The 18,242-nt window shown below is 48.4% G+C and overlaps 1 protein-coding gene across 20 annotated transcripts in view; it reads left to right on the top strand.

The window, feature by feature from the left end:
- Positions 1–18,242, top strand: part of MYO9B (myosin IXB) — a 107,785-nt gene that overhangs the window by 61,181 nt on the left and 28,362 nt on the right. For 9 of the 20 annotated variants that reach the window (XR_003511996.1, XM_027548143.1, XM_027548151.1 and 6 more), the window contains 9 exons: positions 1,575–1,704; positions 4,970–5,059; positions 6,612–6,728; positions 7,284–7,418; positions 12,095–12,216; positions 14,535–14,676; positions 15,005–15,209; positions 16,488–16,569; positions 17,825–17,914. Coding sequence is in view for 19 of the 20 variants with exons in the window: in XM_027548143.1 (XP_027403944.1) it covers positions 1,575–1,704; positions 4,970–5,059; positions 6,612–6,728; positions 7,284–7,418; positions 12,095–12,216; positions 14,535–14,676; positions 15,005–15,209; positions 16,488–16,569; positions 17,825–17,914 (1,113 nt within the window). In the remaining variant the exon portion in view is untranslated. Of the gene's footprint in view, positions 1–1,574; positions 1,705–4,969; positions 5,060–6,611; positions 6,729–7,283; positions 7,419–12,094; positions 12,217–14,534; positions 14,677–15,004; positions 15,210–16,487; positions 16,570–17,824; positions 17,915–18,187; positions 18,203–18,242 lie in introns of all 20 variants that reach the window. The other 11 variants (XM_027548150.1, XM_027548159.1, XM_027548162.1 and 8 more) reach the window with 4 other exon arrangements.

The following is an 18,242-nucleotide window of genomic DNA, read 5'->3' on the forward strand; positions in this document are numbered from 1 at the left end:
TGTGGGTATACTTCAGATTATGGAGCCATATGCTTAAAAACAGCCAAGAAAGTGAATTTTATATGATGTGTTTTTGACCACAATTAAAAATTATTTTAATTCTTCAAAACCACTCAGAGCATTCTCCACGCCTTCCCGGGTGACCGGGACACCCAGAGGGGATGCCTCTGCCCAGCATGCTGCCAGGAGGACACCACGGGGCCAAGCCCTGTGGACAACCATTGGGCAGCTTCTACTGCCGATGCGTGTACACAACCAAACATATACACATGCTTGGCCAGAGGCACGCACAGGAATGCACACAGCAGCCTCGTCTATAACAGCCCCCAACCCCAGGAAACCCTCCCAAATGCCCACCAACCAGAGATAAATAAATCAATGCGTTACAGTATATCCCTGCAGGAGTTGGCACACTTTCTGGAGACAGCAAATGTTTTTCAGCTTCATGGGCCACTCAATCTCTGTGGCATGTTCTTTACATTCTGTTTTCTTAATGACCCTTTAAAAGCTTAAGAACCATCCTCAGCTCAGGGGCTATGCAGAAGAAGGTCCCAGTTGGCCAGGCACCAACCCTGCACAGCAGTGGTTCTTACTGGGGTTCTGATTGTGCTCCCAGGGGACACTTGGCCTTGCCTGATGACTCTTTTGAGTGTCATACTGCAGGTGTGGTCGGAGGGGCCAGGTGGGTAGAAGCCAGGTACCAGCAGTGCCAGGGCTGAGAAGTGGCAGCATTAAGAATAAAGAATGTGGGAGCTTCCCTCGGTGGTCCAGTGGTTAGGACTCCACTGCAAGGGATCCAGTTTCTGTCCCTGATCAGGGAACTGACATCCCACATGCCATGCAGCTTGGGCAGAGCAAAAGAAAAATATATTAGTAAATCTTTTCAAAAAAAAAAGAATGAACAATGCTCCATGCAGTAACACACATGACTCCCCCACCTTACACCTTTTCTATGACAGGCCCGATGTAAGTACAAGTGATTTCACCAAAGTCACGTTCACGGATGGTGTTAGATGTCAGGACAGCGGTTTCTCTTTGGAAGCTACGGAGGGTCCAGGGCCTGAAATGTTGTTCTGTTTTTTTGGTCTGAGTGCCAGTCACAAGCATCTCTGCATTTGGTGATACTTCATCAAACTCAACACTTGGGGACGGAATTCCCTGGCGGTCCAGTAGTTACGACTCCACACTTCAAATGCAGGGAGTGCAGGTTCGATCCCTGGTCGGGTGACTAAAATCCCATATGCCTCACAGCGTGGCTGAAAAAGAAAACAGCAACTACACTTGGGGAACTGTGTGCATTTTTTTTTTTTGGTGATGCCTCCATAAGAAAATTTTTAAGCTCTCCCAACACCACTACCACCAAAAAAAAATAGAGCTACATGCCTCCAAAGTCCTGTTTGACAGAGAGTGGCCAGCAGAGGAGTGGACATCTTTCGGAGTTCGCGTGTTCTGACTGGAATGGCTGGTTTTACGAATACAGCCCAGGTCGCTGGAAACTTGAGCGCAGTTCACTGGAAGCTTCTGCTGTCTTGGGACTGGGGACGTGCCCCAACCTTGGCTCCTTCTCTCCCCAGGATTTTTTCCATCCTCTCAGCCATCTTGTACCTAGGCAACATCACTTACCGGAAGAGAGCCACGGGCCGAGACGAAGGCCTGGAGGTCGGGCCCCCCGAGGCGCTGGACACGCTGTCGCAGCTCCTGAAGGTACTGTCCCGGGCCTCAGCCACAGGGGCCGCCCACCGAGGCCCAGGCTTCCTGCGCTGGCTGAGCCTCTGTCAGCTGCTTCCTCCCCCGCCGTCTCTGCCGTGTCCCTTCCTCATTTCTTTTCTTTTTTTAATCGAGCGATGATTGGTTTTAGCTTCAGATGGACAGCATGAGTGATTCAGTATCTGTAGTATCTGTTGCCAAATGGCCACCACAAGAAGGCTAGTTAACGCTTGTCACCTCGGTGGCTGTGGGATTTGTTCTCTCTTGGGATGAGAACTTCCAAGATCGATTCTCTCGGCCGCTTGCATTTATGCAGTACGGTCACATTAGCCGCTGTCACCCTGCTGCACACTACCTTCTCATGACATCTTACAACCGAAAGTCTGTGCCTTTGCACCCCCTTCACACGCTTCCCCTGTCTGCTCTCTGTATCTGTGAGTTTGGGAGGTTTGAGGGGTGTTTTCTTCTTCTTTTTTTTTTTTTTTTATTCTACATATAAGGGAGATCACACAGTATGTCTTTGTCTGACATATCCGTTAACATAATACCCTCAAGGTCCATCCCCTCTTCATTTCCTTTTTTTTTTTTTAAATTGAAATATAGTTGATTTACAATGTTGTATTACTTTCAAGTGTACAGCAAAATGATTCAGTTCTACATATAATCTTTTTTAGATCCTTTTTCGTTATAAGATATTGATATAGTTCCCTGTGCTGTATGCTATGCAGTTGATTATTTTATTTATAATAACGTATATATTTTAATCCTAAGCTCCTAATTATGCCTCCCCCTACCCTTGCCCCTTTGGTAACCGTAAGTTTATTTTCTGTGTCTGTGGATCTGTTGTGTTTCTGTTTTGTACATAAGTACATTTGTATCATTTTTTAAAGATTCTGCATATAAGCGGTATCATATGGTACTTGTCTTTTTCTGACTTACTTCACTTAACATAATACCCTCAAGGACCATCTCTTCTTCATCTCCTTTTATTTTTTTTTAATTGAAATATAGTCGTTTTACAATGTTGTGTTGCTTTCAGGTGTAGAACAAAATGATTCAGTTCTATATATATTCTTTTATAAGTTACTACAAGATACTGAGTGTAGTTCCCTGTGCTATACGCTGTATAGTTGATTGTCTGTTTTATGTATGTGTGTATACTTTAATCCCAAGCTCCTAATTGATCCTTCTCTCTGCCCCTTCCCCTTTGATAACCATAAGCTTGTTTTCTGTGCCTGTGATTCTATTTCTGATTTGTAAATATGTTCATTTGTATCGTTTTTTTAAAGAATCCGCACGTAAGCAATGTCACGTGGTGTTTGTCTTTCTCTGTCTGACTTACTTCCCTTAGTATGAAAATCTGTGTCTCTCCTTATTGCTGCAAATGGCATTATCTCATTCTTTTTCTGGCAGAGTACTATTCCGTGCATATTCATGCCACATTTCCGTTACCCGTTTTCACCTGTTGATGGACATTTAGGTTGCTCCGTGTCTTGGCTGTTGTAAATAGTGCTGCCGTAACATTGGGGTGCAGGTATCTTTTCGACGCATCTTCCTTCTGGGAAGGGCCATCTCCCATCTCAGCCCCTCCCTGGAATGGCCCATCAAGGTTTTTTATATATTTATATAACTGAATCAGTTTGCTGTATACCTGAAACTAACATAATGTTGTAAATCAACTATGATTAAAAAAAAAAAATCATCATTTGATCAGCAAGGTCATTTTGTGGTTGGACCATCCCCTTGTCCACTTGCCCTCAACCCCAGGAGCACTGGACAATGTCTGGAGTCATTTAGGGGGTACTAGTGTCATCTGGTGGGTAGGGGATGCTATTTAACAGAATGCACAGGACAGCCCCCACAGCAAAGAAGCAGCATTAGTCACTCAGTCATGTCCAACTCTTTGCGACCCCATGGACCATAGCCAACCAGCCTCCTCTGTCCATGGAATTCTCCAGGCATGCATACTGGAGTGGGTTGCCATTCCCTTCTCCAGGGGATCTTCCCAACCCAGGGATCGAACCTGGGTCTCCCGTGTTGCAGGCAGATTCTTTACCATCTGAGCCACTGGGGAAGCTCAAAGAAGGACCCAGCCCCAAATGCCTGTGATGCCGAGGCTATTTTCTGAACGTGTGTTCCATTTGTGGCTCTTTAAAGTACACCTGCCTGCCGGAGCCCCAGCTCCTGTCGTGCTCATGGGAATGAACGAGTACGTCTGCCAGGAGATGGAGACAGCTCCCCCGGCCCAACTCTTGACTCCCCGTGGACAGGGCTTGGCAGTCAGGGAGGAGCAGTCTCGTCGCTTCGCCCTTGCACCCAGACCAGGGACCCACTCCAGCAGCGACAGCTATAAACACAGGCAGCACCTGGGCCGGAGGGCTGCAGTGACACCCAGGCCTGTGTGACCACAGTCTAGGCCATCGAGCAAGCCTGTGGGTGCGAACATTCTGAGGCACACCGGTGTTCCACACACTGTGGGTTGGCAGCCCTGGGGGTGGGCTCTGGGCCCACTTCCTGGCCCAGCTGCCGGGGGGTCCTTCTTCCGCCCTCCTCATGCCTTGCCTCAGTGACACACAGATCTAGTCAACAAGCTCTCCAGCTTTTCTCTCCTCCCTTTTTTTTTTTTAAGCTTTTATTTATTTATTTTTAATTGAAGCATACAGTTGGCTTACAATGTTGGGTTTCCGGTATAAAGTGGGTCATGTATGTGTATGTATGAATATTTATCTGCATATGGGCTTCCCTGGTGGCTCAGCTGGTAAAGAATCTGCCTACAATGCAGAAGACCCTGGTTTGATTCCTAGGTCAGAAAGTTCCCCTGGAGAAGGAGTAGGTTAGCCACTACAGTATTTTTGGGTTATCCTGGTGGCTCAGTAGGTAAAGAATCTGCCTGCAATGTGAGAGACCTGGGTTCCATCCCTGGGTTGGGAAGATCCCTTGGAGGAGGGCATGGCAACCCACCCCAGTATTCTTGCCTGGAGAATCCCCATGGACAGAGGAGCCTGGTGGGCTACAGTCCATGGTGTCACAGAAGAGTCAGACACAACTTAGTGACTAAACAACAGCAGCAACAACATATGTGCATATGTTCTTTTTAAAATTCTTTTCCATTATAGGTTATTACAGGATATTAAATATAGTTCTCTGTGCTATACAGTAGGACCTTGCTGTTTATATATGTTATATAGATTAAATGTATCTGTTAATCCTAAACTCCTAATTTGTCCTTCCCCACCCCTCTTCCTCCTTGACCTTGAAACAGGTGAAGCGAGAAATCTTGGTGGAAGTTCTGACCAAAAGAAAAACAGTGACCTCCAACGACAAACTCATCCTTCCCTATAGTCTCAGCGAGGTGAGTGCTGCCCTGGGTTCTCATGGGGTGCCCAGGCCCAAAAACATGGGTGCTCAGGGTGGGGATAGGGAGAGCCTTCAGAAATAGCTGGCATGGGTGGTCATTTTCCTGCCCCTAATTTGACCTCCCTCATGGCTCAGATGGTAAAGAATCCACCTGCAATGCAGGAGACACAGGAGGCACTGGCTCTATCCCTGGGTCAGAAAGATCCCCTGGAGAAGGATAGGGTAACCCACTCCAGTATTCTTGCCTGGGAAATTCCATGGACAGAGGAGCCTGTCGGACTACAGTCCTTGAAGTCACAAAAGAGTCGGATACAACTGAGCATTTAACAGCATAGTTTGACAGAGGAGAACCTTGGAAGCTCAAACCAGCTTATACAGCTCAAGGGACAGAGCTAGAGCCACGTGTGATGATCTCTGTGTTGAGCTGTTTAGTGGGCACACTGGTTCTTACCAGCAGAGGACAGCCACCTGCAGCTTGCAAGCCAAACCCAGCCCACTTCCTGCTTCTGTCAATAAAACTTTATTGGCACTTGACCACGACCATTCATGCACATGATGATCTGCTGCAGTGGCAGAGCTGTCCTACAAAGCTGATCATGTTGACTCATGGGCCCTTGCCCAAGAAAGCTTGCTGACCCCTGGGTTAGAGTGTGACCTTTATAACTGTTGCGTGGGTCCCTACATGTTGATAAGACGCCTCTCTCTAGCCTTTGCCCCAGTCTGTGTTTTCTCTGTGGCATATTTTTCTTGCGTTTTTACACCTCTAGACTTGCAGGTTGGGGAGCATCAGGAAAGTACCTAGCCACGGGGGCAGGGGGGTATTTTTAGCTCATGGGAGAAGCTGCTCAAGAATCTAAAATGGATACCTAGACAGTTGGAGCCCCTGTGGGCAAAGGTGCTCAGCCGTGGTATGTGACAGGTGCCACAGGTCACTGGAGTCCACAGCCAGCTGCTCCCCGGGGGCACTGAGCTGAGCAAGGGAGATGAAGGCCAGGCACAGGGCAGCACCCTACGCAGCTCCATTTCCACAAAACCAGAGGACCTCGTTATCTAGGTCTTGATAGCAGGCTGAGTAAGTCCTGTCGCAGCTTAGATCTGAGAGCATACAAAGAAGGAATTTCTTGTAGGTCAATTAGACCCCAATGAGCCTTTTTAAAAAATTGTAAATATCAATCACCGCTTTTAGGCACACAGTGGCCTGGCCCATGGTGCTCCCAGAACCGCAGGGGTTGAACCCAGCCCAAGCTCCTGGTTATTCTCCCACAGCACCCTCCCTGAGCCCATATGCCCACCCCAGCAGTCCCCAGGGTCCTCTGAGGAGCAGGCCGTCCCACGAGAAAGACTTGGCCAGACCCCAGGCTGCCATGTCAGGGCTTCATGCTCTGGTGTGCAAGGGCGTCCGAGCGGACAGGACGGCAGGCAGAGTGAGAAGGGGAGGTATCAGAGGAGCTGAGTGTTTCAAGTCACCATCTTGACCTCCCTGTGCACAGACCTCGGGGGCGCACCTTGCCGAGGTGTGACCCCCACCCCAAACTCCGTGCCCACAGGCCATCACCGCCCGTGACTCCATGGCCAAGTCACTGTACAGCGCGCTGTTCGATTGGATCGTGCTGCGGATCAACCACGCTCTCCTCAACAAGAAGGACATGGAAGAGTCTGTCTCGGTGAGGGCCACACCTCCTCAGCTGGTAGCCTGTGACCCTGGCTGCAGTCGGTCAGGCGTGAGGCCGGTTTCTCCCCTCAGCAGCCCCAGGGAACCAACAGGATGCGGTTCTCAGGGCCCAGTGCAGAGAAAACAGGGGACTCTGGGACTTCCCTGTTGGTCCAGTGGTTAAGACTCTCCACTTCCACTGCAGGGGGCACGGGTTCAATACCTGGTTGGGGAACTAAGATCCTGCAGGCCACGCAGTGCAGCCCCAAACAGAAGTCAAAAACACAGGGCTCTTTGTTTAATATTGCAGGTTGTATCTACTCAGTGTTACGTGCCAGCCTGGATGGGAGGGGGTTGAGGAGAGAAGAATACAAGTGTATGTGAGGCTGAGTCCCTTCGCAGTTCACTTGAAACTATCACAGCATTGTTAATTGGCTATACCCCAATACAAAATACAAACTTTAAAGTTTGAAAAAAAAATATCACAGGTTCTAAGACCCTTAGCATCAGACAGGTTGCTGCCAAGGGAGTACTCACCAGTAATAACCATTCTCGCCATCTCCCCCAGTGCCTGTCTATCGGAGTCCTCGACATCTTTGGCTTTGAAGACTTCGAGAGGAACAGTTTTGAGCAGTTCTGCATCAACTACGCCAATGAGCAACTCCAGTATTACTTCAACCAGCACATTTTCAAGCTAGAGCAGGTAAGGAAATACCAGCTTATTCACCCATCCAGTCCTAGGAGGAAGGGAATGAGCCAGAACCGGGATCCCCCTGGGGACCTTGGGGGCCTGGTTTGTCATCAAACCCGCCCCAGAATTTTTCTCTGCAAAAAAGGGAGAGTCCGAGAACATTCCCACCCAGCCCCAGATGAGGCAAAAGGCAGGGATATTTGACGCCACAGGCGAGTGTTGTACTTTCTCTCTGCTCAGATGTGAAAGTTGATTCAATGGGAGACAAGCTGAGTTGCCTTGTAAGGATTTGCTTCAGTCAGCAGTGAAGATATCCCATGTAATAGGTGTTTTCACTTCAAAATAACCAGCCTTCTTTACCCAAGTATTGTCCTTCCTATGGTGGATTCTGATGAGGAAAGAAAACTGATGGGTTTACACACATGTATATGTGAAAGTGCAAGTGTTAGTCCTTCAGTCGTGTCTGACTCTTTGGGACCCCATGGACTATAGCCCACCAGGCTCTTCTGTCCATAGAATTCTCCAGGCAAGAATACTAGAGTGGCTTGCCATTCCCTTATCCAGGGGTTCTTCCCAACCCAGGGATCAAACCCAGGTCTCCTGCATTGCAGGTGGATTCTTTACCGTCTGAGCCACCAAAGAAGCCCCTATATTTAGCTAATACTTAGCTAATCTTATTATTATGTCTTTTAGCTGAAACTCACATTTCTCACTTGAAATGTGGCTGGTCCAAATGGAGTTGCGTAGGAAGAGCAAAAGACATAGCAGATTGCAAAGATACAGCACAGGGGAGAGAGGCCTTTGGGGGACTTCCCTGGCGTCCAGTGGTTAAGACTGCACGCTTCCTGGGCAGCCTGGGTGGGAGGAGTTGGGGAAGAACGGATACACGTATCTGTATGGCTGAGTCTCTGCTGTGCGTCTGTAACTACCACAGCATTGTGAATCTGCTATATTCCAATAAGATAAAAAGTTGTGGGTTTTTTTAATACATAAAGATAATTTCCATAATCATTAAAAAAAGACTCCACATTCCCCTGCACGGAGTTCAGTTGCTCAGTCCAATTCTTTGTGACCCCCACGGACTGCAGCACGCCAGGCTTCCCTGTCCATCACCAACTCCTGAAGCTTGCTCAGACTCATGACCGTTGAGTCAGTGATGCCATCCAACCATCTTATCCTCTGTTGTCCCCTTCTCCTTCTGCCTTCAATCTTTCCCAGCATCAGGGTCTTTTACAGTGAGTCAGTTCTTCACATCAGGTAGCCAAAGTATTGGAGTTTCAGCTTCAGCATCAGTCCTTCCAATGAATATTCAGGACTGATTTTCCTTTAGGTTAGGGTTTTTTCCTAAACCTAACCCTAACCTTATCCCTAACCCTAACCCTAACCTCCTTGCAGTCCAAGGGACTCTCAAGAGTCTTCTCCAACACCACAGTTCAGAAGCATTAATTCTTTGGCACTCAGCTTTCTTTATGATCCAACTCTCACATCCATACATGACTACTGGAAAAACCATAGCTTTGACTAGATGGACCTTTGTTGGCAAGGTAGTGTCTCTGCTTTTTAATATGTGGTGTAGGTTGGTCATAGCTTTTCTTCCAAGAAGCAAGCGTCTTTTAATTTCATGGCTGCAGTCACCATTTGCAGTGAATTGGGAGCCCCAAAAAATAAAGTCTGTCACTGTTTTCATTGTTTCCCCATCTATTTGCCTGAAAGTGATGGGACTGGATCCCGTGATCTTAGTCTTCTGAATGTTGAGTTTTAAGCCAACTTTTTCACTCTCCTCTTTCACTTTCATCAAGAGGCTAATCTTTAGTTCTTCTTCAGTTTCTGCCATAAGGGTGGTGTCATCTGTGTATCTGAGATTATTGGTATTTCTCCCGGCAATCTTGATTCCAGCTTGTGCTTCATCCATCCTGGCTTTTCGCATGATATACTCTGCATATAAGTTAAATAAGCAGGGTGACAATATACAACCTTGACGTACTCCTTTCCTTGTTTGGAATTAGTCCATTGTTCCATGTCCAGTTCTAACTGTTGCTTCTTGACCTGCATACAGATTTTTCAGGAGGCAGGTATAGTGGTCTGATAGTCCCATCTCTTTAAGAATTTTCCACAGTTTATTGTGATCCACCCAGTCAAAGGCTTTGTCGTAGTCAAAAAAGCAAAGCTAGATGTTTTTTCTGGAACTCTTGCTTTTTTGATGCTCCAACAGATGTTGGCAATTTGATTTCTGGCTCCTCTGCCTTTTCTAAATCTAGCCTGAATATCTGGAACTTCACAATTCACATACTGTTGAAGGCTGGCTTAGAGAATTTTGAGCATTACTTTGCTAGTGTGTGTGATGTGTGCAATTGTGTGGTAGTTTGAACATTCTTTGACATTGCCTTTCTTTGGAATTGAAATGAAAACACTTTCCAGCCCTGTGGCCACTGCTGAGTTTTCCAAATTTGCTGGCATATTGAGTGCATCACTTTAACAACATCATCTTTTAGGATTTGAAATAGCTCAACTAGAATTCCATCACCTCCACTGGCTTTGTTTGTAGTGATGCTTCCCAAGGCCCACTTGATTTCTCATTCCAGGATGCCTGGTTGTAGGTGAGTGATCACACCATTGTGGTTGTCTGGGTCGTGAAGATCTTTTTGTACAGTTCTTCTGTGTATTCTTGCCACGTCTTCTTATAATCTTCTGCTTCTTTTAGGTCCATACCATTTCTGTCCTTTATTGTGCCCATCTTTGCATGAAATGTTTCCTTGGTATCACTAACTTTCTTGAAGAGATCTCTAGTCTTTCCCATTCTATTGTTTTCCTCTTATTTATTTGCATTGATCACTGAGGAAGGCTTTCTTATCTCTCTGTGCTATTCTTTGGAACTCTGCATTCAGATGGGTGTATCTTTCCTTTTCTCCTTTGCCTTTCACTTCTCTTCTTTTCTCAGCTATTTGTAAGGCCTCCTCAGACAACCATTTTGCAAATCTTTTTGAATTTCTTTTTCTCGGGGATGGTGTTGATCCCTGCCTCACGTACAATGTCACGAACCTCTGTCCATAGTTCTTCAGGCACTCTCTCAGATCTAATCCCTTGAAACTATTTGTCACTTCCACTGTAAGGGGTTTGATTTAGGTCATACCTGAATGGTCTCATGGTTCTCCCTACTTTCTTCAATTTAAGTGTTCATCTTGCAATAAGGAGCTCATGGTCTGAGCCACAGTCAGCTCCCCTGTAATGAGCATGAGTTCTAGCCCTGGTCCAGGACCTGAGAGCCTGCATGCCATGCTGCATGGCCAGAAAATAAAAGAAAAGGCATTTTTGTCTCGCTGGTAAAAGGCCATGTTTGTAATTTTTTATGTCAGTTAAATCACATGTCATGATGTTGACATACATCATACACCTTGGGTGTATTGGGTTAAGTTAACTGTATTGTTTAAGTTAACTGCACCTGCTTTCTTTTCACATTTTTAAACATGGCTGTTAGAAAGTTCAAAGTGATATGGGTCTCTCATATTATATGATTGTCGGGACATTCATATAAGAGCAGGGGCTGCCCCAGATTACTGGCACATAGCCACACCCCTTTGTCAACACAGCATCTGTGTCTCCTTTCATGCTACAAGAGCAAAGCTGAGTATCATGCAGACACCATCTAACTTGTAAAGCCTAATATATTTGCCATCTGGCTCTTTACAAAGAAAGTTTGCTGACCCCTGGGTGATTTTAAGCGTGATTTTTAAGCACTCTGGTTTTATGCAGTAAGTCCCCTACATCATGAACGAGTTCTGTTCTGATAGTACAAACAAAGTAAGTCAGAGTTAGCCTAGGCACCTAACTGGGTTTTCCAGGTGGTGCTGTGGTAAAGAATCTTCCTGCCAGTGCCGGAGAGACGCAAGTTCTATCCCTGGGTTGGGGTGATCCCCTAGAGGAGGAAATGGCAACCCACTCCAGTTTTCTTGCCTAGAAAATCCCATAGCCAAAGGAGCCTGGTGGGGACTGTAGTCCATCGGGTCACCAAGAGTCAGATGCGACTGAGCGCACACACACACACACACCCAGTTAAAACAAACCTGTACTGTTTCAGGTTTAGAATAATTTTCACACAGATAATACATAAAAAAACAAACGCAAAAAAGGGAGAAGATATCTTTAATCTTCTAGTACTTTGAAAAGTACAGTAGTACAGTACAACAGCTGGCATACGGGGGCTGGCATGGAGTGAGTCGGCAAGAAGAGTTACTGACTGGAGGAGAGAGGGGAGGTGGGAGATGACAGAACTGAAGATTGTCAGCCGCAGAAGGCAGAGGGCGAGCTGCACAGCCACTTACAGAGGGTGTGCGTAGGTGGCAGTGTGCACCAGACACGTGAGCTCACTCACATGATTGGACATGTGAACGCACAGTCACAGCTTTGAAGGTTCGCCACCTGAAGGTTCATATGTAGAGGACTTACTGAAGATCTTTGAGAATGTGCATTCCTGTTCCCTGTTGCTAATTGTTTACTTATCAAATAATTTTATGTATTTATTGATGTATTTCTATTGGTATATTAATACGCATTCTATGTTATTTGCACGTTTATATATAAATATGTATGTGCATATATAAATAAAGTTTTTTTACATAGGACATGTGCTACGTAGACGTTACTGTGTCCCTGAAATGCTGAACGTAACAGATGCCCCTTGAACCCTGCAGGAGGAGTACCAGAGCGAAGGGATCTCTTGGCACAACATTGACTACACAGACAACGTGGGCTGCATCCACCTGATCAGCAAGAAGCCCACTGGCCTCTTCTATCTGCTGGACGAAGAGAGCAAGTGAGTGTCCATGCATCCGGATCTGCAGCCCCAGGGCCTTACTTGAATCCATTCCATCCCAGGAACTTCTGGGTTGCTCAGATTCGTGTGGCTACAAATCCTGACCCCACATTTGCCATTCACCAGAGAACTATCAACACTCACAAGAGCTGTGAATTCAGGAACACACCCTCGCCCTCCCAGGAGTCTTTGGGAAAGACTTGTGGGACCTGAATCTAGAAGCCAGTCACAGGCTTGGTGCAGCCTTACAAAGGGCAGGGGGTGGAATCAGGGCCCTGGATACAAGATGCTCCATCAAGCCTGCCGGCCCTCATCCACAAGACATGATGAGGGCTGGAGAGGGTGTTTTTAAGGTGCTTTGTGCTTGGTCACTCAGCCAGAGTTCCAGAAATCGCAGGACAGCCTAAAACAACAGAAATTTATTCTCTCACAGTTCTGGAGACCAGAAGCACAAAATCAGCCTTGATGGGCCAAAACCAAGGTGTGGGAGGGCCACCCTCCCTCCAAGGAGGAGACTTCTTTGCATCTTCCACCTTCCGGGGGCTCCAGGTGTTCTTGGCTTGTGGCCGCGTGACTCCAGTCTCTGCCTCTGTAGTCACATCATCTTCTGTCCTTCTGCTTCATCTCCTCTTCTTATAAAGACTCCAGTCTATTAGATTAGTACCCACTCTAATGACCTCATCTTTCTAGGGGAGAGTGGGGACTGTGTCATACAGCTTGTGAGGTCTTAGTTCCCCAACCATGGGTTGAACATGAGCCCTCAGTTGTGAAAGTCCCGAGTCCTAGCCACTGGAGTGCCAGTAGAGCCCCCTCAAGAGCTCGTCTTGACTTGGCTGCATCTAAGGCCACATTCGCAGGTTCAGTGTGTCAGGGCGCAGACCCGTCTTGAGGGTTTGGGTTACTTTTGACTGTGTCGGGTCCTGGTCGCAGCATGTGAGACCTTTGTCGCATCCTGTGGGGTCTCCCGTTGAGGTGCACAGACTCTCGAGCTGTGGCTCCAGGGCTCAGTAGTTGCGGCACGAAGACTTAGTTGCTCCTTGACACATGGGATTTTAGTTCCCTGTCCAGGGATGGAACCTGCATCTCCTGCATTGCAAGGTGGGTCCTTATCCACTGGAAAGTCTCTTTATCAGCAGCTTTTATCAGGCCCCTCGTTTGCTGCCGGCGTCCCCTCAGGCCTGGGGTGAATAGGGCTCACCACCTGCCTCAAGCTGAGTCCCATCCAGGACAGACACATCCATTCTAGGCCAGAATCCAGGGAGAAAACATTCAGATAAGGGAAGGAGCAGGGCACTTGGAAGGGTTCATTGTCCCTCCCAGCAAACTCCCCAGAGCCAGATCTGGGATAGGCATGCAAGGCAGGACCGGGCTGAGCCTGGTCGGATTTGTCTTTGTTTAAAATCTTGCTATTTTAGGGGGCCTCTCTGGCAGTCCAGTGGTTAAGACTCTGTGTTTCCAATGCAGGGGGCACAGGTTCAATCCCTGGTTGGGGAGCTAAGATCCTGCGTGCTTTGGGACATGGCCAAAAAATAAATAAAAATGGATGCCAAAAAAAAAAAGTCCATGGTGAGCCCCCCCCAAAAAAATCAAGATTTAAAAAAATAAAATCTAATTGTTTTAGTTCATTATGATTTTAGAGGGGCTTGGGGGGCACTGAATTGGATTTTCTAAAATAGCGTGTGAAGATGTTATTTGTTTCCACAACCAAGTGAACGGGTCTCTTGCTCTCCACACCCTGACCCTGGCAATGATGTACCTCATAGCTACAGGGTCTCCCCCTCTACGCCCTGTTAAGCCATGAAACCCAGGCATCAGGGGTTCGGAGGCATACCTTGCTGCCCGAGTTTGCAGTGAGGCAGGGCTCAGGCTGGATGCCAAAGCCGGCTGCGGCATTTCCTTCCTGGGAGGCCGAAATAGCCAGATACAGCGGCTCCCTTAGTGAGGCCCCGCTCACCTCCCTGTTTCGTCCGTCTCCCAGCCCCTGCCTCTAACGGGAGCGTGGGCAAGACCCAGGTACAGATGCACCCGAGACCGGAAGCCACCCCCGTCCCGGGATTATTCCAGGAGCTGCCCATGATGGGCCCCGGGCACAATCTTCCCTAGACCAGATGTTCACATGGGCCGGGGCACTGGCTGCCCTGCCTGTTTCAAGTTTGCTCCCCAGCCCTGAGGGCATCACTTTGCCCTCAGCCTCGTGCCCAGGCCACTGCAGCCCGAGCACCTGCCCGCCTCCTCCACGGAAGGCCTGCAACCTGCCAATACAGAGCAGGTGACCGGCTGCAGTTCCTGCAGTTAAAGGTCTCCCGTGCTCTTCCCAGCTTTCCGCACGCCACAAGCCAGACTCTGCTGGCCAAGTTCAAACAGCAGCACGAGGACAACAGATACTTCCTCGGCACCCCCGTCATGGAGCCAGCCTTCATCATCCAGCACTTTGCAGGGAAGGTGAAATATCAGATCAAGGTACGTAGCCTTCTGTCTCCACTGTCAATCAAGTTGTGCTCCGCTCAGGGGATGGGAATGGGACCCCTGGGTACCCTGGAGATCCTTTCCTTCAGATGCTTGCTCTATGCCCCCTCTTTATTGCTTTTGCTTGGCGAGGTTCCAGGGCGCTCAGACCCAGTGTCAAACCCCTGGCTCTGCTTTCGAGGGCCCCATGGGCAGGAACCCCCTCTCTGTCGTGGAAATGGGTCCCGCTCCCCACCCAGCCTTTCCCGAGCTGACCCCAGGGCCTCAGCCAACACTATCAAGGGACCACCCACCACCCTTCTTACCATCCTCCCCATACCAGGACTTCCGAGAGAAGAACATGGACTACATGCGGCCAGACATTGTGGCCCTCCTGCGGGGCAGTGACAGCTCCTACGTGCGGGAGCTCATCGGCATGGACCCTGTGGCCGTGTTCCGCTGGGCGGTGCTCCGGGCCGCCATCCAGGCCATGGCCGTGCTCCGGGAGGCTGGGCGCCTGCGGGCCGAGAGAGCTGAGAAGGCTGCAGGTAGGAGGCTCCCTGTGTCACTGTCAAGAAGGGGGTGCTCAGAGTCCATTGCGCAGTGTAAGATTTCATCACATTTAGCACATTCCTGAGGTTGTGCAACCAGCACGTCTGTCTTGTTCCCCAAACTTTTTTTTTTCTTTCGCACTAGTGATAAAGAACCTGCCTGCCAGTACAGGAGATGTAAGAGATATGGGTTCAGCCCCTGGGTCGGGTAGGTCCCCCGGAGGAGGGCGTGGCAACCCACTCCAGTATTCTTGCCTGGAGAATCCCATGGACAGGGGAGCCTGGCAGCCTACAGTCCATGTGGTCACAGAGAGTCAGCCACACTGAAGCAACTTGGCACACAATAGTTTATTACAAGATATTGACTGTAGTTCCCACTGCTATATAGGAGGGCTTTGTGGTTTATTTCATATGTAAGAGTTTGTATCTGCTAATTCCAAACTCCTAATTTATTCCTCTCCCCATCCTTTCCCTTCAGTAACCATAGGTTTGTTTTCTATGTCTGTGAGTCTATTTAGTATATAAATTCATCTGTGGTATTTTTTCTGATGCCACATGTAAGTGATACCCATATAAAATTTGTCTTTATTTGACGGCACTGCATTTGGTAGGATCATCTTTAGGTCCACCCATGTACCTGCAAACAGCATTGTTGGATTCTTTTTTATGGCTGAGTCATATTTCATTGTATAGTTATACCATGTCTCCCCTATCCATCCATCTGTTGATAGATATTTAGGTTGCTTTCATGTCTTGGCTATCGTAAATTAGCTCCCAAGCTTTTGATCTTGCAAAACAGAAGATTTGTAGCGGGATATATAATTTAACCTGCCCATCCTCACACAGCAAGAAGGTGTGTTCCTGTTTTTCTGTGAGAACAGCCTGACACCCAGAAGGGCTGAGCGACTCCCAGGATCACTCAGCTCCAGATGCCAGCCCCAGGGTTCCATTTTAGGAAGGCTGGGGTGTTGGTTAAAGGAGGATTGAAAGGTTAAAGCTACTACATTGAGACAGTACCATTTGGGCCAGACAGGGTGGGCAGGGTGGCTGGCCATGGGGGCGGGCAGCATGTGCAAAAGTCCTGGGGCATCTGTTTTAGGAAATAGATGGTGCTGTTTGGGGAGGAAATGGAACATTTCATAGTTCCCCGCTGTGCCCAAATTTGAGTGTCAGCCCCCCTACCCCCTCCTTTTTTTTTAAATCGGGTTGAAGTTAAGAAGCCCTTCAGCTCCAAGCAGCCCTCACCTCAAAACTTCATGTGCTCTGTCTCCCCAGCAGGTCTGGACAGCTCTGGTGCCCAAGGTCACCTGGGAGAACTACAGAGAGGAGCCAGCACCCCGTCAGAAAAACTGTACCGGTGAGCGAGATCTTGATTTGTCCCAGCTGGAGCCTGTAGGCAGCGGCGTTGTTTAAAACGGCGCCAGAAACCCGACACCCTGAACCCAGGTCAGGGTTGACCTGAATAAGGAACCCGGCAACCGCTTGAATCAGAAACACCCAGACGCAGCGGCATCTGGTGGCCGCATTTCTGCACACAGAGAGGCCAACCTTGTGCATCATCTGTTTGGGGGGATGTGGGCGGCTTAGTTTACAAAGGATCCTTTTCAGGGCCGGTTGTGACCGTTGGCGGGCGGGGCCAAAAGGCTGCTGGTCTCGCAGAGCAGCAAGCTTGATTTAAGAGCACTTCCTCCCTTAGCCTGACCAGGATGTCCCAAACACCAGTCTGCTAAGTTACTTTACTCTCAGTCAAAAACACAGATGCGTTGTTGCCTCTAAGATGACACAGAGGTGTTCTATGGCCACCTACTGATGGTCAGGGTTCCTCCAGATACCCCAGTTGGTACTGAGTGTAAAAGTGAGCAGGCTTGTGCTTCTAGGAAGGCAGGGTATAAAAGGTCATGCTCTATAGCCATCTGAGGCCATGACAAAGCCAGGGGAGGGACCCTTCAGGCAGCTTGTGAGAGCCAAGCCAGGCAGACTACACTGAGAAGGGACTAGTTGGACCAGACAAGACAAGCAGTGTGTGCTGACCTGCGGGACAGCTGCTGCGAAGGCCCTGAGGCAGCAAAGTCCCCAGGCTCTTTCTTAAGACTCAGCAAAATTCCCAAGGAGCAAGCCCCTGAATTTTGAAACATGAAAAAGTCATTTTGTTTTTTGAGCACTTTGTAAGAAAACCCCCCTCAAGAGGTTCATGAAAGCTTATGAGTAGAGTTAGAGATAGCTCCTAGGTAAGTGATCCTGTGCCATTTGTCTGAAGGCAGTGTGCCATTTTTCTCCTTTTAAAAAGATACATTTTGATTTTTTTTCTTCTAATTGAAGGATAATTGCTTTACAGTATTGTGTTGGTTTCTGCCAAACATCAACACAAATCAGCCATAGGTATACCTGTGTCCCCTCCCTCTTGATAAAAAGATGCGTTGTTTTTTTTTTTTTTTAAAGATGCGCTTTTAAAACAGCTTTTTCACCCCAAAGAAGGCAAGAGAGAAAAAGAAAAACACTGCCCCGTATTTCAGAGTGGCCCCTGACCCACTCAGTCTCCCCAAGGCCTAGCCCTGGGGCTATAGGTCCCACCCGCAAAAGCACATTTAGTTTATACAGATTCTCCCTTTCAGCTGCTCAATGCTAGATTTCTCATTTGACGGCTCTGAGGAGTTCGATATTAACGCTTTTGAAGACATCATTGCTTTCTATGAAAGCAAGAAGTAAGTAGAAGCAAGGGCCTTGGAACCCAAGACCAGGGAGGCACGCCCTGAGAAGCCATCATCCCAAGGCGCTCAGCAAGCACAGTGTTCAGAGCCAGAAGAGAGGGGATCAGCAAGCCAGGGGCGCTCTCGCCAGATTTGGCCTGATCGGGGGGTGTGGGCTGAAGCCAGGGGCTTCATCGTCATCGTAGGGAGCGGGCGCTGCACTGGCCGCTCAGGGTGCAGAGGTGACATGCAGCCCCTCTGTTGTCTTTGCTTGGTGCCTCCCTGGAGGGTGAAGGAGCAGAGGTGAGTGCGGCCATCCGGCCCTGGGCATGGTGCATGGCAC

This window comes from Bos indicus x Bos taurus, chromosome 7 (genome assembly GCF_003369695.1).
Source record: "Bos indicus x Bos taurus breed Angus x Brahman F1 hybrid chromosome 7, Bos_hybrid_MaternalHap_v2.0, whole genome shotgun sequence".
NCBI classification, from domain to species: Eukaryota; Metazoa; Chordata; class Mammalia; order Artiodactyla; family Bovidae; genus Bos; species Bos indicus x Bos taurus.